Consider the following 25076-nt stretch of genomic DNA (forward strand, 5'->3'; position numbering starts at 1 on the left):
GTTGCAGATTTAAAAAAAAACCAAAAAAAATCCCCCCAAAAAAAAGAAAAATCTTTTAAATATTTTTTTTTTTTTTTTTTTTTTTTTTTACAAATCTGTGTTTGCAGTATGCTCCATATTCTTACAGCAGTTTCCAATCTTTAGTCCTCACAGAACTGAAAACACAGAAGCCAGCCTCCCGGAGAGCCAGGAGTTCTTATCAGGCGCCGAGGATAAGAAAACAACGCGCTTCACGGATGTGAGTTAACACACATCTCAGCCTCGGCACGATCACACTCCTCACTCAGGGATGTCTGCCGAAATGCAACCAGCCCCTGTTCTACTTTGGTTGCAGTTTGAAGGGAAAACCTCCTTTGGGATGTCCGTCTTCAACCTGGGCAATGCAATCATGGGAAGTGGAATTTTAGGACTTGCATACGCCATGGCCAACACAGGGGTCGTCCTGTTTCTGTAAGTCATGCGTTAACGATGACGAAGATGATGTATTAAAACCCTAATTGGATTGGAATTACTTTCTGCGGCTACACTTGCTGACTTACAGCTCCCAGAACTCTGATTTATTTTCAACCCTTTGAGGGTTTTGCAGTGTGAGTTTGTGCGAGACATAAATAGCTTCTAAATGCAATGTAATCACCTTGTATTAACCCTCTAGCAGACCTTATTAATGACAAAGAAACTGGTGATACTGGGTACATTTGATGCTTAAGCACAATTATAGCCCAACAATAATTTATTCATCTCATAAAGCCAGTGATTGCAGTCAAAGGTGTAGAAAGTAATGAGTTTTAATACGTTCCCCTTTGATTGATTCTCTGCTTTGAGTCAGTCTGTGTGCATAATGAATTAGCAGCATAACATTTAAAAGTCTGCAGCGTAGCAGGCTGGTGCATCAGATTCATGACTTCGGGGCTTTTGGTCTTTAAGGAACATGCCTCACCAGCAGCAGCTAAACTTTTTTTTTTCTTGTAGCATTTCAGTTTTATTCTTTTGACATGAAGAGAGAAATGTCACAAGCATTCTAAGTTTGCTTGTTTTCTTTTAGACTGTTGGCTTTTAGTGTGCTTTTTTCCTGCTTTTGATGCCTATTAACTGGGGCCACAACAAATAGACAAATGGTATTTACATGTTAATATCATGCCTGGTCAGTGTAGATGTTCAGGAAGGTTACTCTCTTGTTGCTGTCATGGATTTTTTTTTTTTTCTGGTTACTTCATGTTTCTACCACAGCCCCCTCCCAAAAAAACGTTCATGTTGGTGTCAGTAAAAAAAGAATGGCTGGATGTTTATGGACGTCCTCGTGATTTTTAGGCGCGACTCTCCCTCAGCAGGAATGCACCATCTTTTTTATGGTTTAATCAGGCATTTCAAAAAATAGTTTTATTCAATATTTTTGCTTATAATAGTGAAGCTAAACACAAAGTTCCAGCAACGTTTTGAATGTTTTCTGGCTCAAGATTGGCAGTAGTATGTTTTTTTTTTTTTTTTTTTTTCTTTTAAAAAACTGAATGTAGCTGAGGAGAGTTAGCTCTTTTTGTTATTCCAGATTCACATCTCCTCTGGAGAAAATGACAGGCGTGTTTAATATTCAGAAAAACGCCATCCGTAAGGATGTGATTTGCCCTCTTCTTCAAGGCAGTCTTGTGAAGAGGATTTCCCCTCATGGCAGAAAAAGCTCCTTATTTGGATCTGTGTAGTGTGACTGAGGGTTTTCTGGATGTTAGCTGACTGAACTGACTGAACTCTCTGTCACCGAACGGCAGTAGTTCTGACACCAGGCTAGACAGAAGCTGAAAATAATCCCCCAGTCATCTGGGCTACATTATATATTAATATGGTCACGTGTTAATTAGCAGTACGTGACTCCGTGCAGCAGATAGCGTGCACTTGTCTATCCTGTTTCAGATGAAAGGCTGTGTATTTGTGTTTATGTCAGATCTTGTTTTGAACAATAGAGTAGCCGCTGAGAGGAACAAGCAGCAAGTGTGACATATTTGGCTGAGAAAAACTGGCAGATTTTCTGTGTTTCTCGTTGGACAGCAGGCATGAGGTTGCCTCTTTAATTTCCCCCCGGTATCCTTCTGAACCCCCGGGCTGCCCTCCTAAAACAGTCAGAGGACCAAAATAAAATATTAGCTTAAAAAAAACAAGCAAAATCAAAACGTCAACAGTAACAATGGCCGTAGCGTACATTTTGTCATATAGTTGTTTCTTTTTCAAGCCACTGAACAGATTGCCTTGAACAATGCATTGTCTATGTTGTGATATTTGAAGGATTGTTGCAACTTTTAGTGAGCAGCACAAAAAAAACAAAACAAAAAAACAGTTTATATGATATTGCTATTGACTGACACTTAAAGATGGGACTCAATTGTGTAGCAACTGCCTCACTGCCAGTTGCTACACATTACAGATTTACGTAAATATTTTCTATCAAGAAAATATACCAAAGATATAGATTAACTTTAGTATTTATTCAGAGTGGGCAAAATGTTAAGAAATGTTTTACACCAACTGCCACATATCCTGTTTTTTATTTCGGTCAACCCTATAGCATTTCACAAAAATGAAGACAGAGGGGTTTTGACCATTTCTTACAGGATTTACATTTAAACAGCTGTGATGTGACATGTTTTGAATCATAATGACCTTTGTCAAAATGGGCCCACATCACATATTCACCCAATATTTCTATTTTCATTGTTAGTCCCAGGATTTTATGTAAAATATCAAGCGTTTTAGCAAATTCCTGGTGCCGTGAACTTGAGTGCTTTTCTGTCAAAAAGCTCTGTCAGAATTTCATTTGGTGCTTTGGTTTCTGTTTTTATGAGAAATAAAGATTCCCTCTGTTGCACCTATCTTTGATATGACATCAAATCATGTTATTCTAGACCTGAAAACTGAACCACCGTTAGCGTCCGAACGATTTCTGTGAAGGTTTCTGCGGCAGAGTGGGCTCTGAAGGGCCACTTCCTCCAGGGGTCGAGCCCCCTGTTGTTTTAGCACAACAGGTTTCCATTATGACTAAATCCATTAACAACGGCTCTGATATGTAGTTTGCAAATCTACACTGGGTTGTTTATTTTTTGCATTAGAAGAAAAAATACAAATGCATTTCAAAAAGTTTGATCACCAAAAGCAGTTTTTTTTTTTTTTTTTGAGTTTCTTGCATCAATTTTTAATAACTTTTTGAAAAACTTAAGAAATGGTAGCATCAATATAAAATAGGATTGGGATAGTGTCCCAAATTTATCTTGAAGTTGTACTTTCTCTTTTGTGTGGTTTAAATGGCAAATATTAATAAGATTTTATGCAATTATTAACTTAAAAGCATTAAAAATATCCCTCACACTCCCCCCACCCCCACAAGTGATTATTAATAATTTATTTTAAGAACAGGGAAGCAGTCACGGTATTAATATGTCCTTCTGTCATGACCTTTGTAACTCCTGGTAAACTGAACAAAGCGATAGGATTTTGAGGTTTCCAATCAAGCTGAAATTTGTCAGATGTCTCCAGACATCACTCACTTTAGTCATTTTTCCCTTAATTGAACAAACACTTGCAGTATTCAAGTATTTGTAGCACCTTTTTGTCAGCTGATAATTAATTATATTTAATACATGAGTGCCCTTTCTTTGAGATTTCTTATGTGGGTGTGTGGTTTGGGTCAGTGGTCCTGGTTCCGAGTAGGAATGCTGTGGGGTGGCATTTCAGCGGGTCGGGCAACAGAGACCCAAGTGTGTCGGTCTGTCTGAGTGTCAGCAGATCCGTCTTCCCACTTCTACTTGACTGACTGACTTCAAACCCCCAAGTCAGCTAAGCTTTCTCCCACACGGTTTGTAGAAAAAGAAAATTGTTTGGCGGCCAAGAGTTGAAGTCGCGGTGAAAGACAGAACCGCCTGGCCTTTCGAAAGGGGTTGAGAGAGTGTTTGTGTGGGAGTGAAAGTTAATGTTGCCAGTAGTACAAAAACAAAAAAAAACAAAACAACAAAAGACAAAACAGTAAATGGTTGGAATGAGGTGAACTGGGTCAAAGAATGCCAGTGGATCAGGGAACCATTCATGAAACGCCCTCGGGCCACGGGTTTATCCCAGGAGTTAATTTCAAGTTCTCTCCTAGAGATTTTGCTCTAAATCACAAAACGAATCAATTCCGGTCACGCATTCAAATGGTGCCTTATTAAATATAGACGTGATCAATCTTTTTTCATACTACATGTGTATTTTTACAAAATGTCTCAAAGTAACTTTTTCCTTTTTAAGCTGGTGCAGTCTGAGATTATTTTATATTTGCATCAGAATGCAGGGAATGAATGTAGTGTTGAAACGATTAATTTGATCAATCGTCATATTATTGAAGTGACCGTCAACTAATTTAGTCGTCAATTAAAGTGATCAACAGATCTCTACGCTGCATTGACGTAAGGTCAAGCAGAACTATGTTGATGTTATATCAGTTTCTTTTCAGCTGCAGATGATCAGGCGTCACTAAGGGAACGCTATGATGTCATGTTTTGTGGAATAAAGTGTTTATTCCCTCATTTAAAATAAAATATATTTGTATCTTTTAATGTATTTCTAATACTGTATATAAAAAAGGCCTCAGTGGTTAATGAAGAATCTGCTGACCCAGAGTTTTCTTCCGATTAAAGTAACTGATAGAATAATCAATTATTGACAAAAAAAATGTGTTGCAGCCCCGAATAAATGCAAACCCGCTGATTATGAACAAAGTAAAGAGAGGATTGCGTTCTCTGCCTCAAGTAAAAACAGCTGAAAAGGGAAGTAACGACTTATTGGGTGTATTTTTCCACGTCGGCTGAGTAACGGAGAGAAAGATGTTCCTCTCTTTTGTGTGTTTCTTCTGTCCTTTAAGAGCCCAGCTGGTGTGTTTGTGTGTTGGAGACAGAGAGCAGGGAGGCTTACGGGGTGACCTCTGTGAATCAGCTGGACCAACAGTCCAGGAGAGCCGCAGGGTTTTCTCATCCCATACAACCTATATGAAACATTATGCCTGAACTGCAGCTGTTTAAATAACCTGCAGTGAATCATATAGTGTAAATATTCAACAGGAAGGCTTTTCATTTTTTATTTTTATTTTTTTATCTAGTCCTATGTCTTAAGAGCGAGTGAGTATTCATTTTGAAGTTTCTTTGAGTTGGCGCTAATCGCGATCTGCTGTCTGACGGTTTCAGGTTGCTCCTCACAGTGGTCGCAGTTCTTTCGTCATATTCAATCCACTTACTGCTGAAGTCGTCTGGTATTGTAGGTACGTGAGCGTCTAAAGTAATCTGATGTAAATGAATCACAAACATAGTTATATTTAACATTTTCTTTTAGCTGTGGTTGTAACACAGTCTCTCTCGTCTTCTGTTTGTGGTTCAGGTATTCGTGCGTATGAGCAGCTCGGCTACAGGGCCTTCGGGACTCCGGGGAAGATGGCTGCAGGTATCGCCATCACGCTCCAGAACATTGGAGGTGAGGTCCATCGCTGGGATTTTGTAGAAGAACAGCTCTCTTTAAAAAAAAAATAAATAAAAATTATGCAGACTTTCTTGTAATAATTTAAAATGGCTTTAGACAATATTTAACTAGGATTTCTCAGATTTATTTTGTTAAGCTCTCGCTTAACCATGAGCTGTGAATCATCCAGGCTTAAACGGCTCTTAAGCTCCGAAGATAAACTTTTGTTATCTCTGTAGGGGATTTACTGGCAGCCTGTCAAAAGTTGCCCTTATTTCTGTGGCTGATTGCACAAGAAATAGGCAACGCATTTTGACTGAAATGCCACAAGATTTTAGCGACAGCAAGTTAGATCCTAGCTGAAAACCAGGCATGCTATAGAAAACTAGAAGGGCCACAGAAAAACTCAAAAAGATGCTTAGTAAATATAAAAAACTTTGCTTTAGACATTTCAAAGCTTTTGTTTTTCTTTTTCTACTGAAGCCAACATGTTGTTGCTTGGTCTCACTGTGATACCGGAAACATAAAATCTGACTTAATCTTCAGATTTCCAGCAGACACCTAAAGGTTTAGGCTCAAAGCTGAATTTCCTCCCCCTTGACCCGAAGTCTGGCTCCATCTGAAGAGGCCCCAGAGCATGACGCTGCACTGTGGTGGTGGTGGTGTTCTCTGGGTTAATGTGTAGTGTCATTTTTGTGCATAACTTTAAGAGTTTTTTTTTAATCTATTTAGTCTGGATAAATGAAAAAATAAAGTACAATTGTTTTTGTACGTGGAATACCTGCCAGAAGGCCCCTTCAGGTTTCTTTCTTATCTTGATAGATCTTAAGGAAACCTCCACTTTTAGTAATATTGATTGTTCCATATTATGTCCAATTACTTATGGCATTCTTCTCCTGACTCATATGTTTGGACAATGACATCATTTTGTGATCCTTTGTAACCTCTCTGCAAACTATGGCTTTAGCTGAAAGATACAAATGAGTAAATATCCAGAAAATCCTACCAGCACAGCTGAACTTTAGTTCTATGAAAGATGCTGGACTTGAATCAACAAGCAGTTCAAACTAGTATTAGTCCATGCACACGTATTCAATTTGTTTGTCAGTTGAATATTACAGGATATGTAACACTTTTAAAGTGGGAATATATGCAGTTATTCATCGCGTTTTCTGTCTCAAAACATGTAGTCTGCAGTCTCCTGTTTGTTTCAGAAGGTGAAAAGGCCATCATTTGTTGTACTGTAACTTTATCTCTTTCTGATCCACAGCAATGTCCAGTTACCTTTACATAGTCAAGTATGAGTTCCCTTTGGTAATCCAGGCATTTCTGAAGGTGGACGTGCCTGCAGGGTGAGTGCCTGGCACGTGATTTATTTAATCTAAATACATAAAATGCATACTGTGAACAATTCTGTTGATGGAATGTAGATGCCATTCTTCTTTATAAAATAGCTCAAGCTCATCCAGCCCGTCATATGAAATGAAACCCATCAACATTTGTGGTTATAATGTGACAAAATGTAAAAGTCCAAAGTGTGTGAATGCGTCTGCAGGGCACTGTATTTCTTAATTATCTTTTCTCACACTCTACATGCAAATAAAAGACGTTAAGGCAAGAAAAGCCCATCTCTGAATCACACTTAATGATGAAAGAGCAATCTGCGAAAAGGAAGTGAGTCATCCCATCGGCTCCCTGTGGGACCGGACAGAGATTTAATTGTAGACCGAAGAATCCTTCCGAGCCGTGCCAGTTGTTGGGCCCGGTGCCACGCTTGGAGCAGCTGGTGTGAGAACAGCTGTGATTGTGACCCCAGAGAGGTGGGGGGTAAGGGTGAGGGGAGGGGGGGGTCGAGCGCCAGGTCCAGTGAGAGCGATTGCATCAAAACGCAGCAAGACTCTGCAGCTGAAAATGTAAACTGTGGGATATCACTGCTTACTGCAGGTGGCCTAGGAGACAAACAAAACCCGCTCTCATGCGTGCAGTTCATTGTGACTTTGCTCCAGTTATGGAGTATCTGCACCCTCTTTTCGTTTCTGAGAATGCTTACACAACCCTGTGCTAAGTGGGTCAAGAGTTTCTTGGAAGTTTTTGGGTAAACATTTTTTGGGTCCTTTGTATTCAGCCGATCTGCGCCAGACTCGGTGAGGGACGTTGCACCTGCTGCTGCAGTATTTTTCATGGCAATGTTTGGACAGATCAGTAACACTGTAGTGGAAGTGACAAAGTGCACGCACTGCGCTCAACCTGTTATCACCGTGTAGCTGTGGGCCACGGTCAACAATCGTTGTTTACCAGCGATAACAAACTAGGTCGCCTTGGTGGCGCCTCGTCCTGTCAGAGTGTGTGGGTTTGTTTCATTTAATCGCATAGGAGTGGGCTAAAACCCCCCAGAAACATCTAAAAATCAGCGTTATTCTGATGCAAAAAACACACACATAGCTGGAACACTGTTGAATAAAGTATTTGTATATAGAGAAAAATAGCTTTAAAAAAAATAAAAGCTCATTTTTACATGAGATAGCATCATTATTACTTTAAAAAGTGAGAGTGTTGCAACAGATGCTGCATGTTGTGGTGGTTCTCACCTGACAGAGGGCAAGAAATTAATCCCCCCTGCTGTGTGGCTCTAAAAATAAACCTCTGAGCTTTCTTTCCTAGACAGAGAGCCTTGTGACTATAACATGCCGACGACTGCCTCATGGGATTCTGTCATGAGTTACACACTAATCTCTTCCAGTGTTGTCATATCAAATAAATAGAAGGGTAAGATATTATTTTACAACCCTAGGAACAGAAAATTAATTTTAATATAAAACAAGTTAAGAATATTTTCATCATTTCATGTCCAAGTGTTTGTGACATTAGAAAATAATTCACAATTAAAAAAAATAAAATAAAAGGAACCCAGACAAGTTAATAACAGTTATGGCAGTCATTTATTACAGTTTGAAAAAATATTTCAAAGCAATAAAAATGTCATGCTATTTTTCTCCAGAATCTTGAAAAATTTATCCTTTTCATGCTTTTCAGAGTCGCAAGAACATTGGGCAAAAAAAAAAAAAGAAAAAAAAAAGTAAAAATTTAATAAAATCATGCAATTATCCGAGTCAGGATTCATGGCTAGCAAAAAAATAAATAAATAAAATTCGCTTTTGACACAGAGTTATGATTATTGTTAGATAAATAACTTACTTATATTTTATTTATTAGAAATATCTTTTTCAGGACCAAGAACAACCTCTCTCAATAGTCCTCATGGGAAACAAATTATCAATTTAAATCTTGAATATCTATTTCTTTTTCTGAAGAATTTACAGCCTGTGATGTGAAATATGAGCCAAAAAATGTGAAAGTTTGTATTATTTTCCCCGATCAGTGTGTGATCTTATGCTAATACGGGTGAGGCATTCATGCTGGATATAAAAATAGTGTTTAAAAAGCCCAAAATGTAGAGATTGGTAATGATTTAATGGCCTGAATATTTTTTCTGAATAACTTAAACTCACATTCTCACTCCATCTCTGCGGGCAGCAAGTGAGCTTTTGTTTTTGTCTACTTTGAACATATCTAAATCCAACCCAGTTTGGTTTGTATTCATTTATGCTCAGCTTTGAATTTAACAACCCGACGCGTTAAATAACTCCTAAAACTCCAAACATCTTATTTCTCCTGCACCTGTGGTTAGCTGCTGACTTGCTTTCATTTAGTACAAATCCTTAAAATAAGTGAGACTGAGAGGAGTCTTTATAGTAATTTCAAATCAATACCATAATTGCTGTGTCTGTCTGCTTCTCCGCAGTGAATGGTACCTGAACGGAAACTATCTGGTCATCATCGTCTCTGTGGCAGTGATATTACCGCTGGCTCTGATGAAACAGCTGGGTGAGTGTGTCATTTTGTAGCTTTTATAGGAGGAAACCAATTTTATCTGTTCTCCTGTGAGAGCTTATAGTGCACCCATAGCATTTTATTAAAGAAAAAAAAGGCAAAAATTCAGGTTGGAAATTAAGCAAACAGGCACATAATTATAGTCTTTTGTCGTAAGTTTGTGTCCTGATGATGGACAAGATTAAATAAAAAACATGTATGATTTCCCAGCCATTTCATTCTAATATTCTCACCTTCCTGCCATAATGACCCAAGTCACTGCTTGCCAAAAGTCTCAATATAATAGATCAAGGTTTGTGGTTATAATGTGAAAAAAATATATATAAATATATATATTCAACACATTATGTACTCTGTGATGATATTAAATGCTAACAAAGTGTTTATTTGTCAGGATACCTGGGATACACCAGTGGATTTTCACTGAGCTGCATGGTGTTCTTCCTCGTTTCTGTGAGTCCTCTGGTCATGAACTGTACATACACGTATGTCACATGTTGCCTCCCGTTCCTGGTCTGTGTCATGCTGACCAGATGCACTGGGATCTTCCCACCAGCTCTTCAGTATTTCCTACTCGCTGCTATGGACTAATGTTCGCATGCTGCAGTCCCTGGCTGTGTTTCCTTCTCTGACCTAGTTTTGGCTCTGTGAGCTGTAATCCACTCGCCGCCTTCCCTCTCTCTCTTTTTTGTTGGCTTTCTCTCATTGACATATTTCCAGCCTGTCCCAATATTAACTGTCTCACTGCTTTTTGTTTTGCTGCAACACCAATTGTCTCTGCATTCATGCGCAGGTCATCTACAAGAAGTTCAACCTCCCTTGTCCGTTTGTGGACTTCGCTCATAACAGCACTGTGAGCGTGCTGAATGTCACCGTCAACGACCCCGGTGGGGAGGACAACCCGGCCTGCATTCCCAAGATGGCCAACCTCAATACACAAGTACGTGTCTGCATGTCACCTTCTACGAAGCTGCAAGTTCACCTGCACTGCTATGGGCACTGAAAGTCACCCACTTATGTCATAGTCATCAGCATGTCGCCAGTCCCTTCTCACAGTCACAGCATGGGAATCCTGGTTTGAAACAGATCAGAACCTGCTGCAAACCTGTGTGACTTTACGACCAACGCAGGGCCCAAAGACAGAATGAACCCCTGAACTGCCTCTGGGTCAGTTTGCCTCCATGCCAGTTGGTACCCCTATTTTCTTCCTATGGATTGTCATTTTGTTCCTTCTTATTTGCATTTTGTCCCTGTGAATTAATCCTTTATCTTATTGAAACAATGCATTTCAAGTTTTATTCATAAAGGAAAGAATGATTCAAACCTTTTTAGCTCTTTGTGAAAAACTTAATGTCCCTTAGACCTATAATTGGTTGTCGCAGCCATCAGACTTTTGCGACACCTGAAATTTAATGGTTTTGCAAACCTTTTCCAAATTCATAGTTGTCAATTACTTTCTCATCTGCTTTTTTCATTTCTTTTGAATTGGGACATGATGGGTTGCCATTTGAGATCTTTTAGCCTGCTACTTAGGGCCAGGTTTTTTTTAAATCACTTTTTGTATTTACTCAAGTTATCTTTGGCCATCATTAATATTTATTATTTGACCACTGGAAACATTTATGTGACATAAAATATGGAAGGAAGCACTTTGAATAATCTTGAAAAAATGCCCACATTTTGCATGTAATTTTTATATTCTGAAAATTTTCTATTGCATCTTTTTTTTTTTTTTTTTTAACCACTGATAATAGATCTGATCCTTGTGTCAGTTGACCCCTGCCGGTGGATATTATTAAAAAAAAACTTACATAACATTTCCTGACATTAAACTAATAGAAAATTGTGGAATATGAATATTGCTTTTAATTGTCCATTACTTAGTTAGAGAAAGTACTTAACCTCTCCCCGGTTGGTATGAAGTGTGCTATGGGAGACAGAAAAGACCAAAACTACACGGGTACAAAATGGCAAGGGGGCAAAAAGACCAGAAATCATTTGGAGTCTGAAGTAGCGCAGCAGTTACTAAAGCATTTTATTTACACAGAGAAGCCATCAAATTTGGACATATCAGGACCAACAATTGAGATGGAAAAACATTGGACGCTTTTCTCAAATCCTTTTGGTTTTTAAAATCCTTTCTTGTCACATAATCTTGGATGACCCTTCGTTATTGTATGATCAATCTGAACGTAATTGCATAATTTCACTGAGTAGTTTTACTTTTCAGGGAGGCAGCTAATATTCTCTCGTTGTTTCAGATTTTTCCTAAAACCCTATAAACATTTTGTCAGCGTCCCCGTACTTTTTCTCACTCGACTACGACCGATTCCAGCTGGTTAGCGACTTACGAGGCACCAAGGCATTTTTAAATAGGCTAAAGCTGGTCTGCTGCCAGGCCCAAGTTAATCACAAGAAACAATTAGCTCTCTGTGATGTGTCAGAGGCAGCAATGGGCAGTGCAGTGAGAAGTTGGTGGTAAAACGGCGGGGATAGCGCTGCTGTATCTATGGTGACCTGTTGGGGTTCATTTACAGACGGCCTACACCATTCCAATCCTGGCGTTCGCCTTTGTGTGCCACCCTGAGGTCCTCCCTATCTACACAGAGCTGCGCAAGTATGTTCTTATGAAGGAAACCTCCTGCTAACTTTGTTTTGGACGAGACATTAATAAGCAGAGGAAAGCTGCTGTGTGTGTGCTTTGTGCTTGGCTTGCCATATTCTAGTCACATGCACTGCTTTCACTGTATTTTGAAATGTCTCTGCACTGCTTTGTGTCGTGTAGCATGTCGTTAGCTGAAATGTAGAATCCCTTGTTGACAAAAAGCTGCTAATGTTTTCTAGGGTTAAAGGTGAAGTCAGCGTTTGTATTTGGTTTAACAGGCATTGCTTGGAAACATGATTAAACTGAATATTGGTGTAACCACATGATGATTTTATTTTATTTTTTTCTGATTTCAGTCCCACTAAGAAAAAGATGCAGCACGTGTCCAATATTTCCATTGCAGTCATGTACGTCATGTACTTCCTGGCAGCTCTGTTTGGATACCTAACTTTCTACAGTAAGCCCTCGTATTCTCTCATTTTTGACAATTTGCGTTTCTGTGTTAGAGAACATGTTTCCCTGCTGGTTGGTTGTGTAAAAAAGCGTTCTGTTCTTTCATAAAGTTCAAAAACCACAAGCGTTTTCAAATTCAGTTTTCACTTAATAAATGCACCAAAATTACTAAATGTGAATCTATTGAAATAAAATGGTAGTAAATTGAGAGCTATAACTATTATGATACATTCATGCCCTCTAGTGGCCTCAAGTAAAAATCCGCAAGTCCCTCCATGATTGTTGACACCACTGTGAAAGATGAGGGGGGAAAGTCTTCAAATTATTATTATACTATATGAAATAGAGAAATAAACATTCATGTTAAAAACAAAATCAATACCTAGAAAAGGGAATTTGACCAGGCATTTTTAAAGAAATTTCTTGTGACCCACAGATTGTAAAACCTTTTTACCCCATTATTGATCATTGATAATTGAAGGAAATTAATGGAGATGGACACCTGCTGTACATGTATAGAGCCATATTTTTAATGATTTTAGGGGTTTAACAGAAATATAGTATTAACCTTTATTTATGTTTGGGTAACTAATCAGAAACTTTCAATCATCGAAAATGTAAAATCAGACTTTGTTAAAAAAAAAATTATGGTGAGACATTTTTTGGAGACAGTTCAATCATCTTTCCTCATGTATCTTAAAATCAAAGCAGTTTTTGAAGGAAAATATATCAGACTTCATGTTGTTCCCAGGAAGAGACTGTCATTTACTTTCATGACCCAATTAATTAAAGGAATCAAAGTATTGACTTTTAATACATTTGGGAGACGTTTAAGATCTTCAGGGGTTTAGAGCTGTGTTTTTTTCCTCTGAAATTAGAATACCTTTGCTCTTCCACCACTCCAGAGAATATCGCTATAAATCATCCCGAGCCCTGACTCCCTTTTCTTCAGGACATCCCAGTTTTTTTTAGAGGGCTTAAATCTATGTACTGATATAGCATTGGAGGACGGCTGATTTCTGGTTTGCTAAATAATTTCTGTTGAGTTGGCCTCATGTTTTAGTTATGCTGCTAAAAGTCCTGTAAATAGCTGGAATTCATAAAGATGTAGTCTAATTTTACAAAGGAGTACCCCCTAATTTCTCTAATTTTGACATTTTACTTTGAATCTCTGTTTTCCTGTTTTGGCCACTTGCAGACGAAGTGGAGGCAGAGCTGCTTCACACATACAGCCGCATCGACCCTTATGACACTTTAATCCTTTGTGTGCGTGTGGCTGTTCTCACTGCTGTCACACTCACAGTACCGATCGTGCTCTTTCCTGTAAGTACAATTATTTTAGCACTCAATGTTTGCACACAGGCCCATCAGCTGATTGCCTTTTTAATTAAAATATCATCTTTTGCCTTGACGATATTTCATTATTGTCAAAGTTATTAAATTAATAAGCAATTAAATCCTTTTTGTGTTATGATCAGGTAAGGAGAGCGATCCAGCAGATGATTTTCCCCAATAAAACCTTCTACTGGCCTCGTCACATTGCAATTGCCATCACTTTGCTCACCTTCATCAACCTGCTGGTCATCTTTGCCCCAAACATCTTGGGCATCTTTGGGGTTATTGGTAGGTTAAATTACATTGATCTTGAGAAAAAGATGTGAATTCATCAGATTAGAATTGAAAACCTTAAGTTGAAATGACGTTTTGTTAGTTCAGCAGAAATGGGTGGAAATTAAACATAACATACAGAGAAACACAAAGACTGGGCTAAAATAAAGAATTCATATTCTTCTCAACTCTGAGGTTATATGTATCTTATCAAATTTAACTAAGAAACATAAAACTCTTTGAGATAACAAAATAAAAAACATAAAGATCTGCATAGCCTGTTTGCATAATTGTGCAGGTTTTGAGAGATATTTGCAACGCCTGTGTGATGTCTTCTGATAAAAGATTTCTGCTTCTCTATTCCTTAGTCCAGACATATATAGTGCATATGTTATTCATAAAGTACTTGGCATTGCATAGAAACGTTTTATTTTAGAGGTCAGCAACCTTAGAAATTCTAACAGTCATTTTTGGTTTTGGTCCTACTAGATGAAATTTATCTCAAGACACAAAATATACATGAATAAAACAAAAATATCTACCATATAGAATTTACTTGTTTTTATGGTTTAATTAAACTAATTTATTTTTATCTTTTAGAATGGAGAAATCCTTAAGTCTATCAAACTAGATAGTTACTTTTTTTTTTTTTTTTACGAATTAAGTGTTTCTTATTTATGGAGAATTTTGGAATAAAATAATAAAATGGAAGTGTATAATGCAAAATTATTCCTTGTATCTGGAGTGTCACTGTTGTGCAAAATCTAGGCGGAAATGGCATTAAAAGAACACAAAAGAACTACACCAAGCATTTTATTGCCTTTTTTGTATTGCAATGTTTTATTGCTTTAAAAACATTAAAGTTACATCACATTTTTGATCAGAGGACAGACAACAGCCATAAATCGCCTCAAGAGGTACATAGAGCCATGATTTTTCTGAAAACAGATTTTTATTCCTGCTTTTCAGAAATATATTTTTACCTGGTAAACATTTTTATTGTGAGCATTCCCCTTCTTTGTCCCCAGAGTGGTGCATCTTCTGCCGGGTTTAATCTTTCACACTGAACTGATTTATGTATAATTCAACGTATTTTATGTACTTTCAGGTGCCACGTCCGCCCCCTGTCTCATCTTCATTTTCCCTGCTGTCTTCTACATCCGAATTGTACCCAAAGAAGAGGAGCCTCTGCGCTCGGTTCCAAAAATCCTGGTGAGAATCTCTTGGAAATATCAAATCCTTCATTTACACCAGTTCAACTATGGGAGAACCTCTACATTCTATGCAAAAATATATTTAAAAAAGCCTTAAAATAAAAGTTCGTTGCATTGGCATAGTCTTTTTGCTGAAAAAAAGAAAAAAAAAATCCTAACTTTAATTTGAGCACAGCCATTCGAAAGCCCTACAGAAGACGCGTGTAGTCATCTATCAGAGCTACTGCATCTGAGAGTGAGATTGCAAAGCTGTGCAGCAACACCAGTGATGCAACATGCAGACATACACTATTTATATATGTAAATACTATCAAATATTTTTGCATTTTTAATAGAAGAAAAATGAAAAGATTTTTGCACACCGCTGTTCTAGGACCAAACTAAGTCTGATTTAACAAACAAACAAACAAACAAACAAACAAACAAACAAACAAACAAACAAACCCAGTAAGATCAACAATCATGTCCTGTAAAAGTTAAAGTTCTTGATATCATGCAGCCACTATCTCCTCCCATGGGTGCGTCTCTTCCTTGAACTCTGTGTTTCTCTTTCAGGCCGCCTGTTTCGCTGGGATCGGTTTCCTATTTATGATAATGAGCCTCAGCTTTATCATCATTGACTGGACATCGGGCAGCAGTAAAGCCAGCAGTGGTCATTAGAAACCCTACTGTATTTTTTTTTTTTTTTTTTTTTTTTGCTTTTTTTTTGTTTGTTTGGATTTTTGTGTTGCAATGTTACTATTTTGATGTCCAATCACTGATGTTTGAAGATGCCCTTCCTTTTTTTTTTCTAAGAGAATATCTGCCACAGAGATGAGAGTTTGGTTGGGGGTGCGGAGCGTCTCTCTCCTCTCGAAGCTCTTTGGTTCTGGTGGAGATAAATTGTACTGTATATCCTACCAAACAGTAACAGTGGATCCAGGCCAGTGGAAGTGCTTGGGAAGTTTTACCAGTTAATTTACTGAAGTGCCAGACGTGTGATGATTGGCGGCTGGAGTTTTGTGAGGAGAAAGTGGGAAAGCAAAGATAAAGTGAGCTCCTGTCCCCGAAAGGATCTTTAATATGAAAACTACAAATTGACATAGATATTTTTGATCCGTCTCCTGTTTACCAGCTAATGTAAAATGATTTATATATATTTTGTAGAGTTTCTGTACTTAGAATTAATTATATAATTATATTTTTTCACAGCAGTTGCACTTTAAAAGTGCAAAAGACAATTATCGCTACATTTTGGGCACTGCTTTTGCTTATTACATGAGAGAACTACAAGCACACTCGTTACCGAGGACAAATACGTGGCCAAGTGATTCAGCTGACAAAGCTCAAAAAATGCGGCCTTTTCTTCAAGGTGAACATTAAACTAACTCTTGCTGCTGCTCTTTATTTTATACCTTGAAGTTATCAGCCTTCTCTCATTTCCTCCTGTTGACCAGGGTGTTAAACGAAAATGTAAAGCACAGTTACATATGTCCTATCAGACATAGTCTAAAAAGTGTATTGTATTGTTTTACTAGATAAAAAAAAAAAGAAGATAATAATAAAACTGATTAGCTAGTTCTGGATAACCCAGAAGGCACGTTTTGAATTCTGCCAACATAGCACAATACATGCCTAAACTGTGCAGGTATTCCTTGTTTTCACTAAGAGGACAGGTAGAAATGGTACTGAGGGCCTCGTCTGTCGGATTGCTTAGCCCCAAAAAGACAACCGCAGTGCAGAGAAGACTGCTGATGATCAGGCCGTATTATCAGATAAACGTGGGGGTTGGGCTCTTGGACGATTTGATGAACTGTTTTTAATTATTTGCTAGTCGTAAGAGGAGATAACCAAACCGTACAGCGCCTTGCGATATTATTCATGCCCCTCGGGCTTCTAAACATTTTGTCAAGTTGCAATGTGAAATAACAGCACATTTTTTTCAAATGATTTTATGGGATAGACCAACACGCAGGGCACATAGGTTTGAAGTGGATGGATGAGGATGAATGGTTTTCGAAATGTTGACAACTAAAAATCTTTTGCATGCATTCTTATTCATGAATTTGGAGTCGATACCTTATCAAATGAATTACAGCTGCAATATGTTTTGGGGTTTGTCACAGCTAGATTTAAACATGCACATGCTGAGATTTGTTGTGGCTGTTCTTCTCTTTAAACGTCTCCACAACTTTCCCCTTGGCCTGCCTGCTATGTTCTTTTGTTGCACAAGAATTACTCTGAGGGTATCAGAGTAGCAGGAATACAAAAGAACATCAACCTTTTGGGTTTAAATTTGTATTTCTTTCTACTTCACAATTATTTCTCCATTTCGTGTTGGTTTATCACATAAAATCGTCCTGAAATTCACTGATATTTGATATCGTTACCTCAAAAAATAAAATAAAAAAACCTAAGGGGTGTGGATATGTTTTTGCAGAGTACTGCACAAAAGAAACCCCACCAACAACAGGGTCACGCTATCGGTGACTGGAAATATTAGGACAAGCCTTACTGACACTAGTCCGTCACGCACACCAGTGACCGATCATGTCTGTCTCGGCCGTAAGGTGTCTGTTATTTAGCAGGTGGTTAGCAAAGCACTATTACTTCAAAAAGCACAGCAATGTAGGCCAGTTAATGAGATGAAATGCGAACAAATATATCTGAAGATGTGACTTAAGGGTAAGCTCCTTTTGTTTGACAACATTTTTGATTGTTCTGCCTAATGTAGTGGATTAGTAACGTATGAATAACCTGCAATAACCCCATCAAAGTTAACATTCCTTAGAGCCCCCATGATAATGAATATACTCCTGTCATGTGCTCCCTGAATATGATGAATAATTTATTGGATGTAATGTTGGGGGTTTTTGAGTGTCTGTGTCATTTGGAAAGATAAAACCATGATTCCGCTGTAAAGTGAACCATACTACTTACTACCTTCATGCATCTGTGACGTTTAACTCCCATCTACGCTATACTCCGATCAAAAGTATTTAATAACGCAAGTGTTCGTCGTCTACCTTCGGTGGGTGAAGTGTTGTTCAAAACGTAGTGTTGGATGTGTTTTATGTGGATATTTCGGATGAATCCGAGTCAGTAATGAAATGCAAAACGATTGTTTTTCTCACGTTTGATTTAAAAAAATTTTATATATATATATATATATATATAGTGAATGATTTATCAACATTGGTGGTCACGTCTGTCTTCCTCGCTGCTTCCTTGCAGACACAAACCTACTAACTTAGGAGTCCTCAGTAAGACGTTGGGCTTGCATGCTGTACACTTCAGTATTGTTTTCTATGATTAAAAAAAAAAAAAAATCTTACACCAGACTACTAAAAGTGCTGTGTGAATATATTGATATTGTCCTGTTTGTCTTTTGTTACGCAACAAGCCTCTTTTAATCCCCTTTTATTTTTATGACCTTATACATGTTTGGTTTCTTTTATGTGTGTGTTTGTGTGCAGAGGAATCATCTGCATCAGCCACTGCAGCGCAACTCAGTGTGTGATGTTCTGCTAATTTATGCTTTTATTTATCCCCTTCCTTGTTTGAACCTGATATTTGGCTGAAGCACAAGTAGGCCATTTGATTTAATAATAATAATAAGGTTGCACAAGGACATGTCTTCACAACATGCAAAAACAGACAAATACCAATAAATAAAGCAACCATAAACGAGGACACAACCTGATCTCTGAGGAGACCTCGGTGTTGTTTGGCCTCCTTGATTGTGTGATTTCCTAATATGCATTTGATTGAACAGCATAACATATTAATTAAATGATGACATCAGCCAGCATTTATAAATAATGTATATAAATGTATACCCTTTATATTCTATATTCATATCTAGTTTATATAATGTAAATAGCAATTAAAGATTTAGTCCAATTAAAAAAGTAAATGTAATAATTTTCAAAGTGCTTTTAAACTTTGTTGTCCTTCAATTTGTGTCTATTTTCTTGTATCTCTATATTTTAATATGTTGCTGGCAGTTATTGTACTGTAAATGATGTTGCAATAAAGATAATGGGGTGACATGATTTCCTTTTCTTCATTTCTCAGGTATGATCATTAAATGCTAGTTTTTATTTAAATACCTAAACTCTTAGGCATCAATGTTAGGCCCAAGCAGCTTAGCGCTGCGAAGGCCTATTGTAATTGTACTGTTTATCATTGCATATTGCAAATTAATCTTGAAGACTGAAGTGTGTCTGAGACGCTATACCATGATCTACCACATGATGGCGCTACGGAACTGGGAAGAAAACCGTTTTCGTCAAGGATGTGTTTTTTTTTTTTTGGTTTTTTGTTTTTTTATGAGAATTTCGATTGAGGACAAGTTGCATAGTTTGGGTTCAGTATATTCTGATTTCCAAGTTGGACATTCATTGAAACGCCTTAGCAGGCCAATTTAATTGGATTCAACTCGGATAACGTTTAGAAAGCGTTTGAATCATTAACTAAGGCATAAATTTAAAAAGACGATGCGAATTTAATTGACTATTTTATCATTTAAGTTTGATAAAAGTACAGTAAAAATATTAAGCAAATCATTACCAGTTAAGCTATTACCGTGTCAAAACTAGTTTCCTTTATGTTTGATCAAGATCTCTGCACAACTTTAAACATGACTAAACTTGATTACAAACTTTTGCCCCCAGCTGTTAAAGGGGGGGCGGGGGGAGCTCTGCATCCTCATTGACTACATTTCCCATAAAACACTGGGAGGAGGAGGGTTTTCCTTAGTAGGGTTCGCTCTTTTCACAACAAGAGACAGACGAGCCAGTCAGAAGTAAGAAAAGAGACTGGGAAGTTGGCAGAGGAAGAACGTATGACTTGAAAAGAAAATTTATGTTTATACTTTTGGAATAGTGTCATGAAAAGCTCAAACGAGACATGTGCAAGTTCATGTCCAAACACGTCCAATGATGGTTCAGGAGGTGGGATTTAGTCCTGCAACCGCTGGGTTGCCAGGTTGAACCCCTGCTTCATCCATTTTAGTCATCATGTTCTTGGGCAAGACACTTTACTCACCTTGCCTATGGTCCTGGTCAGAGGCCATGTTGGCGCTGAGTGCATGGCAGCCTTGCTTCTGTCACTCCTCTCCAGGGCAGCTGTGGCTACAATGTAGCTTACTTGTGAAAGCACTACGCATGTACAGGCCATTTACCACTTACCATATTCCTCTGCATATGTGAAGGACATTTGCCTGAAAAGACATACTGTAGCATTTCCCAACCCTGGTCCTCAAGGCACTCTGTCCTGCATGCTTGACGTGTTTCCCTGCTTCTGCACCGCACTTCAATTGATGACTGATTAACAGGCTTTTGCTGAACAGCAATCAAATGAATGAGACGCGTTAAACGTGTAGGACAGTGTGCCACGAGGACCGGTATTGGGAAACATTGGACTACTGATTTAATGGCACATTCTATTTGCACTGTGATGTGTAAATGTTGCAAATTCAAGTAGAACAACAACAAAAAAAAATCTGATGTAGCAGATTTTAAGAGGTGTCGAGAATTTGAAATCAGCTCAAAATAGCAACAAATAATAATAAGAACTCCCAACATGCCCTCTCAGACAGTTCAACATTAAAACAAGTTATAAGATGCTAAAAGAAATAGCTAAAAATCTTTAAATCAGGTTCTTGTGACTGTTGATGTGAAAGTGCATGTGTGCATAATCAGAAGGTGACTTCACGCGATTGACTTTCATTGGGTTGCTTTCCAGGAAAAACATGAAAGCCATGACTGAAGCTTGCCGACAAGATTAAAGGCCAAGACAATGATTGCTGGAACAATGTTCTCTAGAGACAGATGAGTCTAAATGTAATTGTTTGAACACCAGAGCGAAGGACGTGTTAAATATCAACTATGAATCATGGAAATGGAAGCGTCACAATATGCGAAAGCTTTGATAAACCAGGACATGCCCAGTTCACATAATCCACCTTAAATACTACCACGTATGAAAGGGTGATTGAGGAAAGTTTGAGACCATCAGTAAGTTCTGCTTCAGAAAATAAAGCTGAAGAACTGGACCCTTGAACATGGTAGTTGGGAGCAACTGCACCATCTGAAAATGAGGATGAAAGTCAATGCAAAAGGTGGGTAGAGCAGCCAAAAGTTGTACTACAGCAAAAGTAAAAGTAAGAAGTAGTAATCTAAGAAATGACTCAAAAGTGAAAAGAAAAGAAAATGATATGCAGACTACTTGAGTATTTTAGTGGTTTCCCCATTGTTGGTTTATTTTGTTTGTATTTCCTTCTAATTCATAAAAAAAAGCACTTTGAATTGCCTTGTTACTGAAACTGTGCTATATAAATAAAATTACCTTACTTAACCTAGTGTTTGGTTGTCCCTGAACGACAATAATCACAACATGACTTAGTCATTGTATCATTTTCATTTGCTACAATTTTTGTGTTTGTGTTTATGTCCGTCTTTCTATTGTTTATAACAAAGACATTAAACGGGGGGCGGAGGAAGAACATAATCCTGAAGTAACCAAGATAAATAAAGACTAGACATTAATTTCAAAGAACAGAGCATGTCATTTCGCTTTCTAAATGCTCGACAGACTCCGCCTTGTCCTCACCCCGCCCGCAAACTGCGCCGGCGTCGAATTGGTGCGGACCCGTTGGTTCTGTGTAGCTGCTGGGCTGGGGAGGTGACGCTGCTCGCGCTGACTCGCTCTTCTGTCGGTTTGAGGGGAACTTAACGGAGGCGACGGGTGTGGCTTCAAATGTGATAAATCTCTACGCGGGGAAAGAATGCGCACAGGCTTTACGGATTAGGACGAATATTTACATTAGTCAGGAAAAAAAAATCCACGGGAAAAGTGGCGGGTGTGTTTTCGGTAGCTTAACTGGCAGCGGCTGTTTCTGCGTGTGCTCGGTTTTGAACAGCTGGAGTACCTTTTTTTTTTTTTTTTTTTTTTTTTTTTTTAATGCTGAACTTCGTGGGGCTGTTTTCGTGTCTTTGACCTGCTCCGATGATCCGCTGTGAGGACTAGCAGAAAGTTCACCCAGAAAAGTTACTCAAGCCGTATTTTTTTGTGGGGACAAATAGGGAGCAAATGTTGACTTACTGAGACATTAACTAACGTGTGTTTTGAGATTTTCGCCCAGAAATCCCAAATTCGCGTCGTTTCGCAGTCGCAGATGAACAGAATCCGTCACGTTTGTCGCTGAACACCTAAAAAGGGAAGTCATCTCTTACTCAACTTCGGCTCTTGTTTTTGCTTTAAACCCAGGGGGAGAGGGAGGATTTCGGACTGTTTCACTTGTTAAAACTTCCCCTACCAAGCTGCAGACCTGAAGCGCGCACTAGGAACCATGGGTTGTACTGTGAGTCAGGAAGATAAAGCCGCGGCCGAGAGGTCCAAAATGATTGACAAAAACCTGCGAGAAGATGGAGAGAAGGCGGCGAGAGAAGTGAAACTGCTGCTGCTGGGTGAGTACAGTCTGTCACAACACTGACTCGGGCTTGCAAAATTGATTTGCAAGTTGTGTAACTGCCTGAAAAGTGCCGTACAATAGAAAAGTAGGAGGTAAAAAGGCTTTGAATGTTTGAAAAATGACATTTCTGGCCCGACCCACCTCCTAGTGAAACTAGGGTTTATTAAGCAGTCCAGCCCAAGAAAGACAATTGTTTTTGTCGTTTTATGTTTTTTTTAATGTTTTTTTTTTCCCCCAGTGTCACACATGCTTTAACACAGACATGAAAGCTCCTGCGTCAGTGCTTGGGGAAAGTTTAGAGCAGCAACATTGCCGTGCTTTTTACGGCTCTGTCCTTGAAAGCCAGTTTTACAGCATGTTCTACGTGGGCAATGTTGTGAGATTGCTGGAAAGTCTTGTTGTTATTATTAGTTTTTATTATTATTATTATTATTATTATTATTATTATTATTATTGTAAGGTCAGTTTTCAGAGTGACCTCCTCTCAGCTGTGCTTGACTATAGAGGGAGGTCAGACTTGGCAGGGCCTGGTTGACAATGAGTGGGCTGGCGTTTGGATAGAGGATGAACAGCCCTGTCTGTTCCCAGGACAGACCACAGCACACACACACATTACACACACGCAAAGGATTTAGAAAGACTTTTTTAGTTTTGCAAGCCGTTGTAGTATCTCTAAAGTTATTTATTGTCCTTTTTTAAATTTTATTTTAATGGATTTTAAAGCAGCAAACTCTTTAGTAACGAGGATTTCCTGAGGTTTTTTTTTTTTTCCTGTGCTTTCTTAGTAATGACAGAAGTTCTTGCTTATGTCATCACCCTGTTCCTTCTTTTTTTTTTTTTTTTGAATATTTAAACTCACTCATTGGATCATTTAGTATGCTGCTTTTTCCTCCTCTCATTTTTTGTCTATTTCATGAGGAAAAGGGAAAGCTGAGTTAAAACCCGATAAAGATCTTGTGCGCAGAAAAATGTTAAGGCAAGGCTTCTTCAGATGTCGGGCTGAGACGTACACGAGGGCATATCAAATGTACAGATTCGAAACAAGTACACATTTTCCGTCTTACTGTTTTTGTGGCTTAGAGATACCAAAAAAAAAAAAAACCCTTCAGTGTGTCGAGAAGGACAAGTGTTGACAGACAGAATGGTAGAAAAGATGTTCTCCAGAGTTCCATTATGGAAAGTACTATCACTTATAAAAATGTAATTCTCAAAATGATATTTCAGCATTAAGAATAATTGCTTTGTTTTCAATAAAAGCAGGTAGGTCATAAATAACGTGACATGGGGAAGCCGTGGTAAGGTTATCATGCTGTGGGGATCTCGTGCTGTGCCCATGCCTGCTCTCCACATGAGGCTCGTTTGCTAGAAACTTCACGTCACATTTCCAGGAAGTTGATCTGACTAAATGTGTTTTTTTTGTTTTGTTTTTTTTGCATGGAAACTGACTGGAGCAATTAACAGGAAGCAGATACGGCACGTTTATCGTCCGTTAACCCCTTTTTTAAAGTCCCCCCGTTTAGTTCCAAAAGTTATACTTGTGCAAAATAAATAGCCTAATTATCATAACCACAATTCATCAGCCTCGATGTTGTTGCCCCAAAGCTGCTGTTTGAAGGGAAATGCCATTGCATGAGAGAGATGGATAGATGCAACCACTGTCCCTCGCTTTGTCAGCTGAAAGGCTGCATCTCAAGCTTGCACTCAAAGATTGAAATCGATGTAGAAATCGGTGGGAATCGTACGGCAGACGGCTGCAGTGTAGGATCCATGGTATGGTGCAAATGGTGAGCATTGATGCCTCTTCAGCTTTGTCACATTTTAGCAGAACCGCTGATTGTAATGGAATTTAGACTGACTTTATTTTTCATTATCTATATATATATAAAAAAAATGTTAAAGTTTTGCCATCCAAAATCAGTTGGATTTTTTTCTGGACTTTGACTGGGCCATTTTAAGACGGGATTTCAGTGCGCCTCCAGCAGTTCAGGGTTAGTGGATTTATGAATTTGCAGATTTCATTCGGAACGTAAAAGGCAAATTTTCCGAAAATGATTTATTTGCAGGTTTGCTGTATTCAAAAGCAAATGCAGCGTGGGAAGCTGAACACCTTATGCACAACTTTACGCACCATTAGCTGGCATACAAAGCAGCTGGTCTAGGAGCATATTAAGATATATTTGGTGTTTGAATTATCTGCAGCTATCAGCATTTCTAGAGAAAGTCTCAGTTATTTGCACTTCTAGCTGCATGTTTAAGGTTTTTTTTTTATCCTGCTGGAAGGTGAACCTTCAGCCCAGTCTCAACTCTGTAGACCCCAAACAGTTTCTCTTCTGTTATTGTTCTGCTATTAGCTAAATCCATCTAACTAGCTTCCCTTTCACTGCTA

At 38.4% G+C, this 25076-nt stretch overlaps 2 protein-coding genes across 3 annotated transcripts in view; both read left to right on the top strand.

The window, feature by feature from the left end:
* LOC106950485 (sodium-coupled neutral amino acid transporter 3-like) overlaps positions 1–17386 on the top strand; it is a 43438-nt gene extending 26052 nt beyond the window's left edge. For both annotated transcript variants that reach the window (XM_015037388.1, XM_015037396.1), the window contains 14 exons: positions 145–238; positions 335–450; positions 5196–5269; positions 5386–5478; positions 6734–6815; positions 9266–9348; positions 9749–9807; positions 10148–10294; positions 11892–11971; positions 12316–12416; positions 13611–13735; positions 13891–14035; positions 15129–15232; positions 15790–17386. In XM_015037388.1, the coding sequence (XP_014892874.1) occupies positions 145–238; positions 335–450; positions 5196–5269; positions 5386–5478; positions 6734–6815; positions 9266–9348; positions 9749–9807; positions 10148–10294; positions 11892–11971; positions 12316–12416; positions 13611–13735; positions 13891–14035; positions 15129–15232; positions 15790–15894 (1408 nt within the window). In that variant the 3' untranslated portion in view covers positions 15895–17386. The remainder of the gene's footprint in view (positions 1–144; positions 239–334; positions 451–5195; positions 5270–5385; positions 5479–6733; positions 6816–9265; positions 9349–9748; positions 9808–10147; positions 10295–11891; positions 11972–12315; positions 12417–13610; positions 13736–13890; positions 14036–15128; positions 15233–15789) is intronic.
* A 4959-nt stretch (positions 17387–22345) lies between these two features.
* Positions 22346–25076, top strand: part of LOC106950501 (guanine nucleotide-binding protein G(i) subunit alpha-2-like) — a 53774-nt gene continuing 51043 nt past the window's right edge. The window contains exon 1 of the mRNA XM_015037407.1: positions 22346–22685. Within this exon, the coding sequence (XP_014892893.1) occupies positions 22568–22685 (118 nt within the window). The 5' untranslated portion in view covers positions 22346–22567. The remainder of the gene's footprint in view (positions 22686–25076) is intronic.

The sequence above is a fragment of the Poecilia latipinna genome, unplaced genomic scaffold (genome assembly GCF_001443285.1).
Source record: "Poecilia latipinna isolate Pla-1442-1.1 unplaced genomic scaffold, P_latipinna-1.0 Scaffold24, whole genome shotgun sequence".
NCBI classification, from domain to species: Eukaryota; Metazoa; Chordata; class Actinopteri; order Cyprinodontiformes; family Poeciliidae; genus Poecilia; species Poecilia latipinna.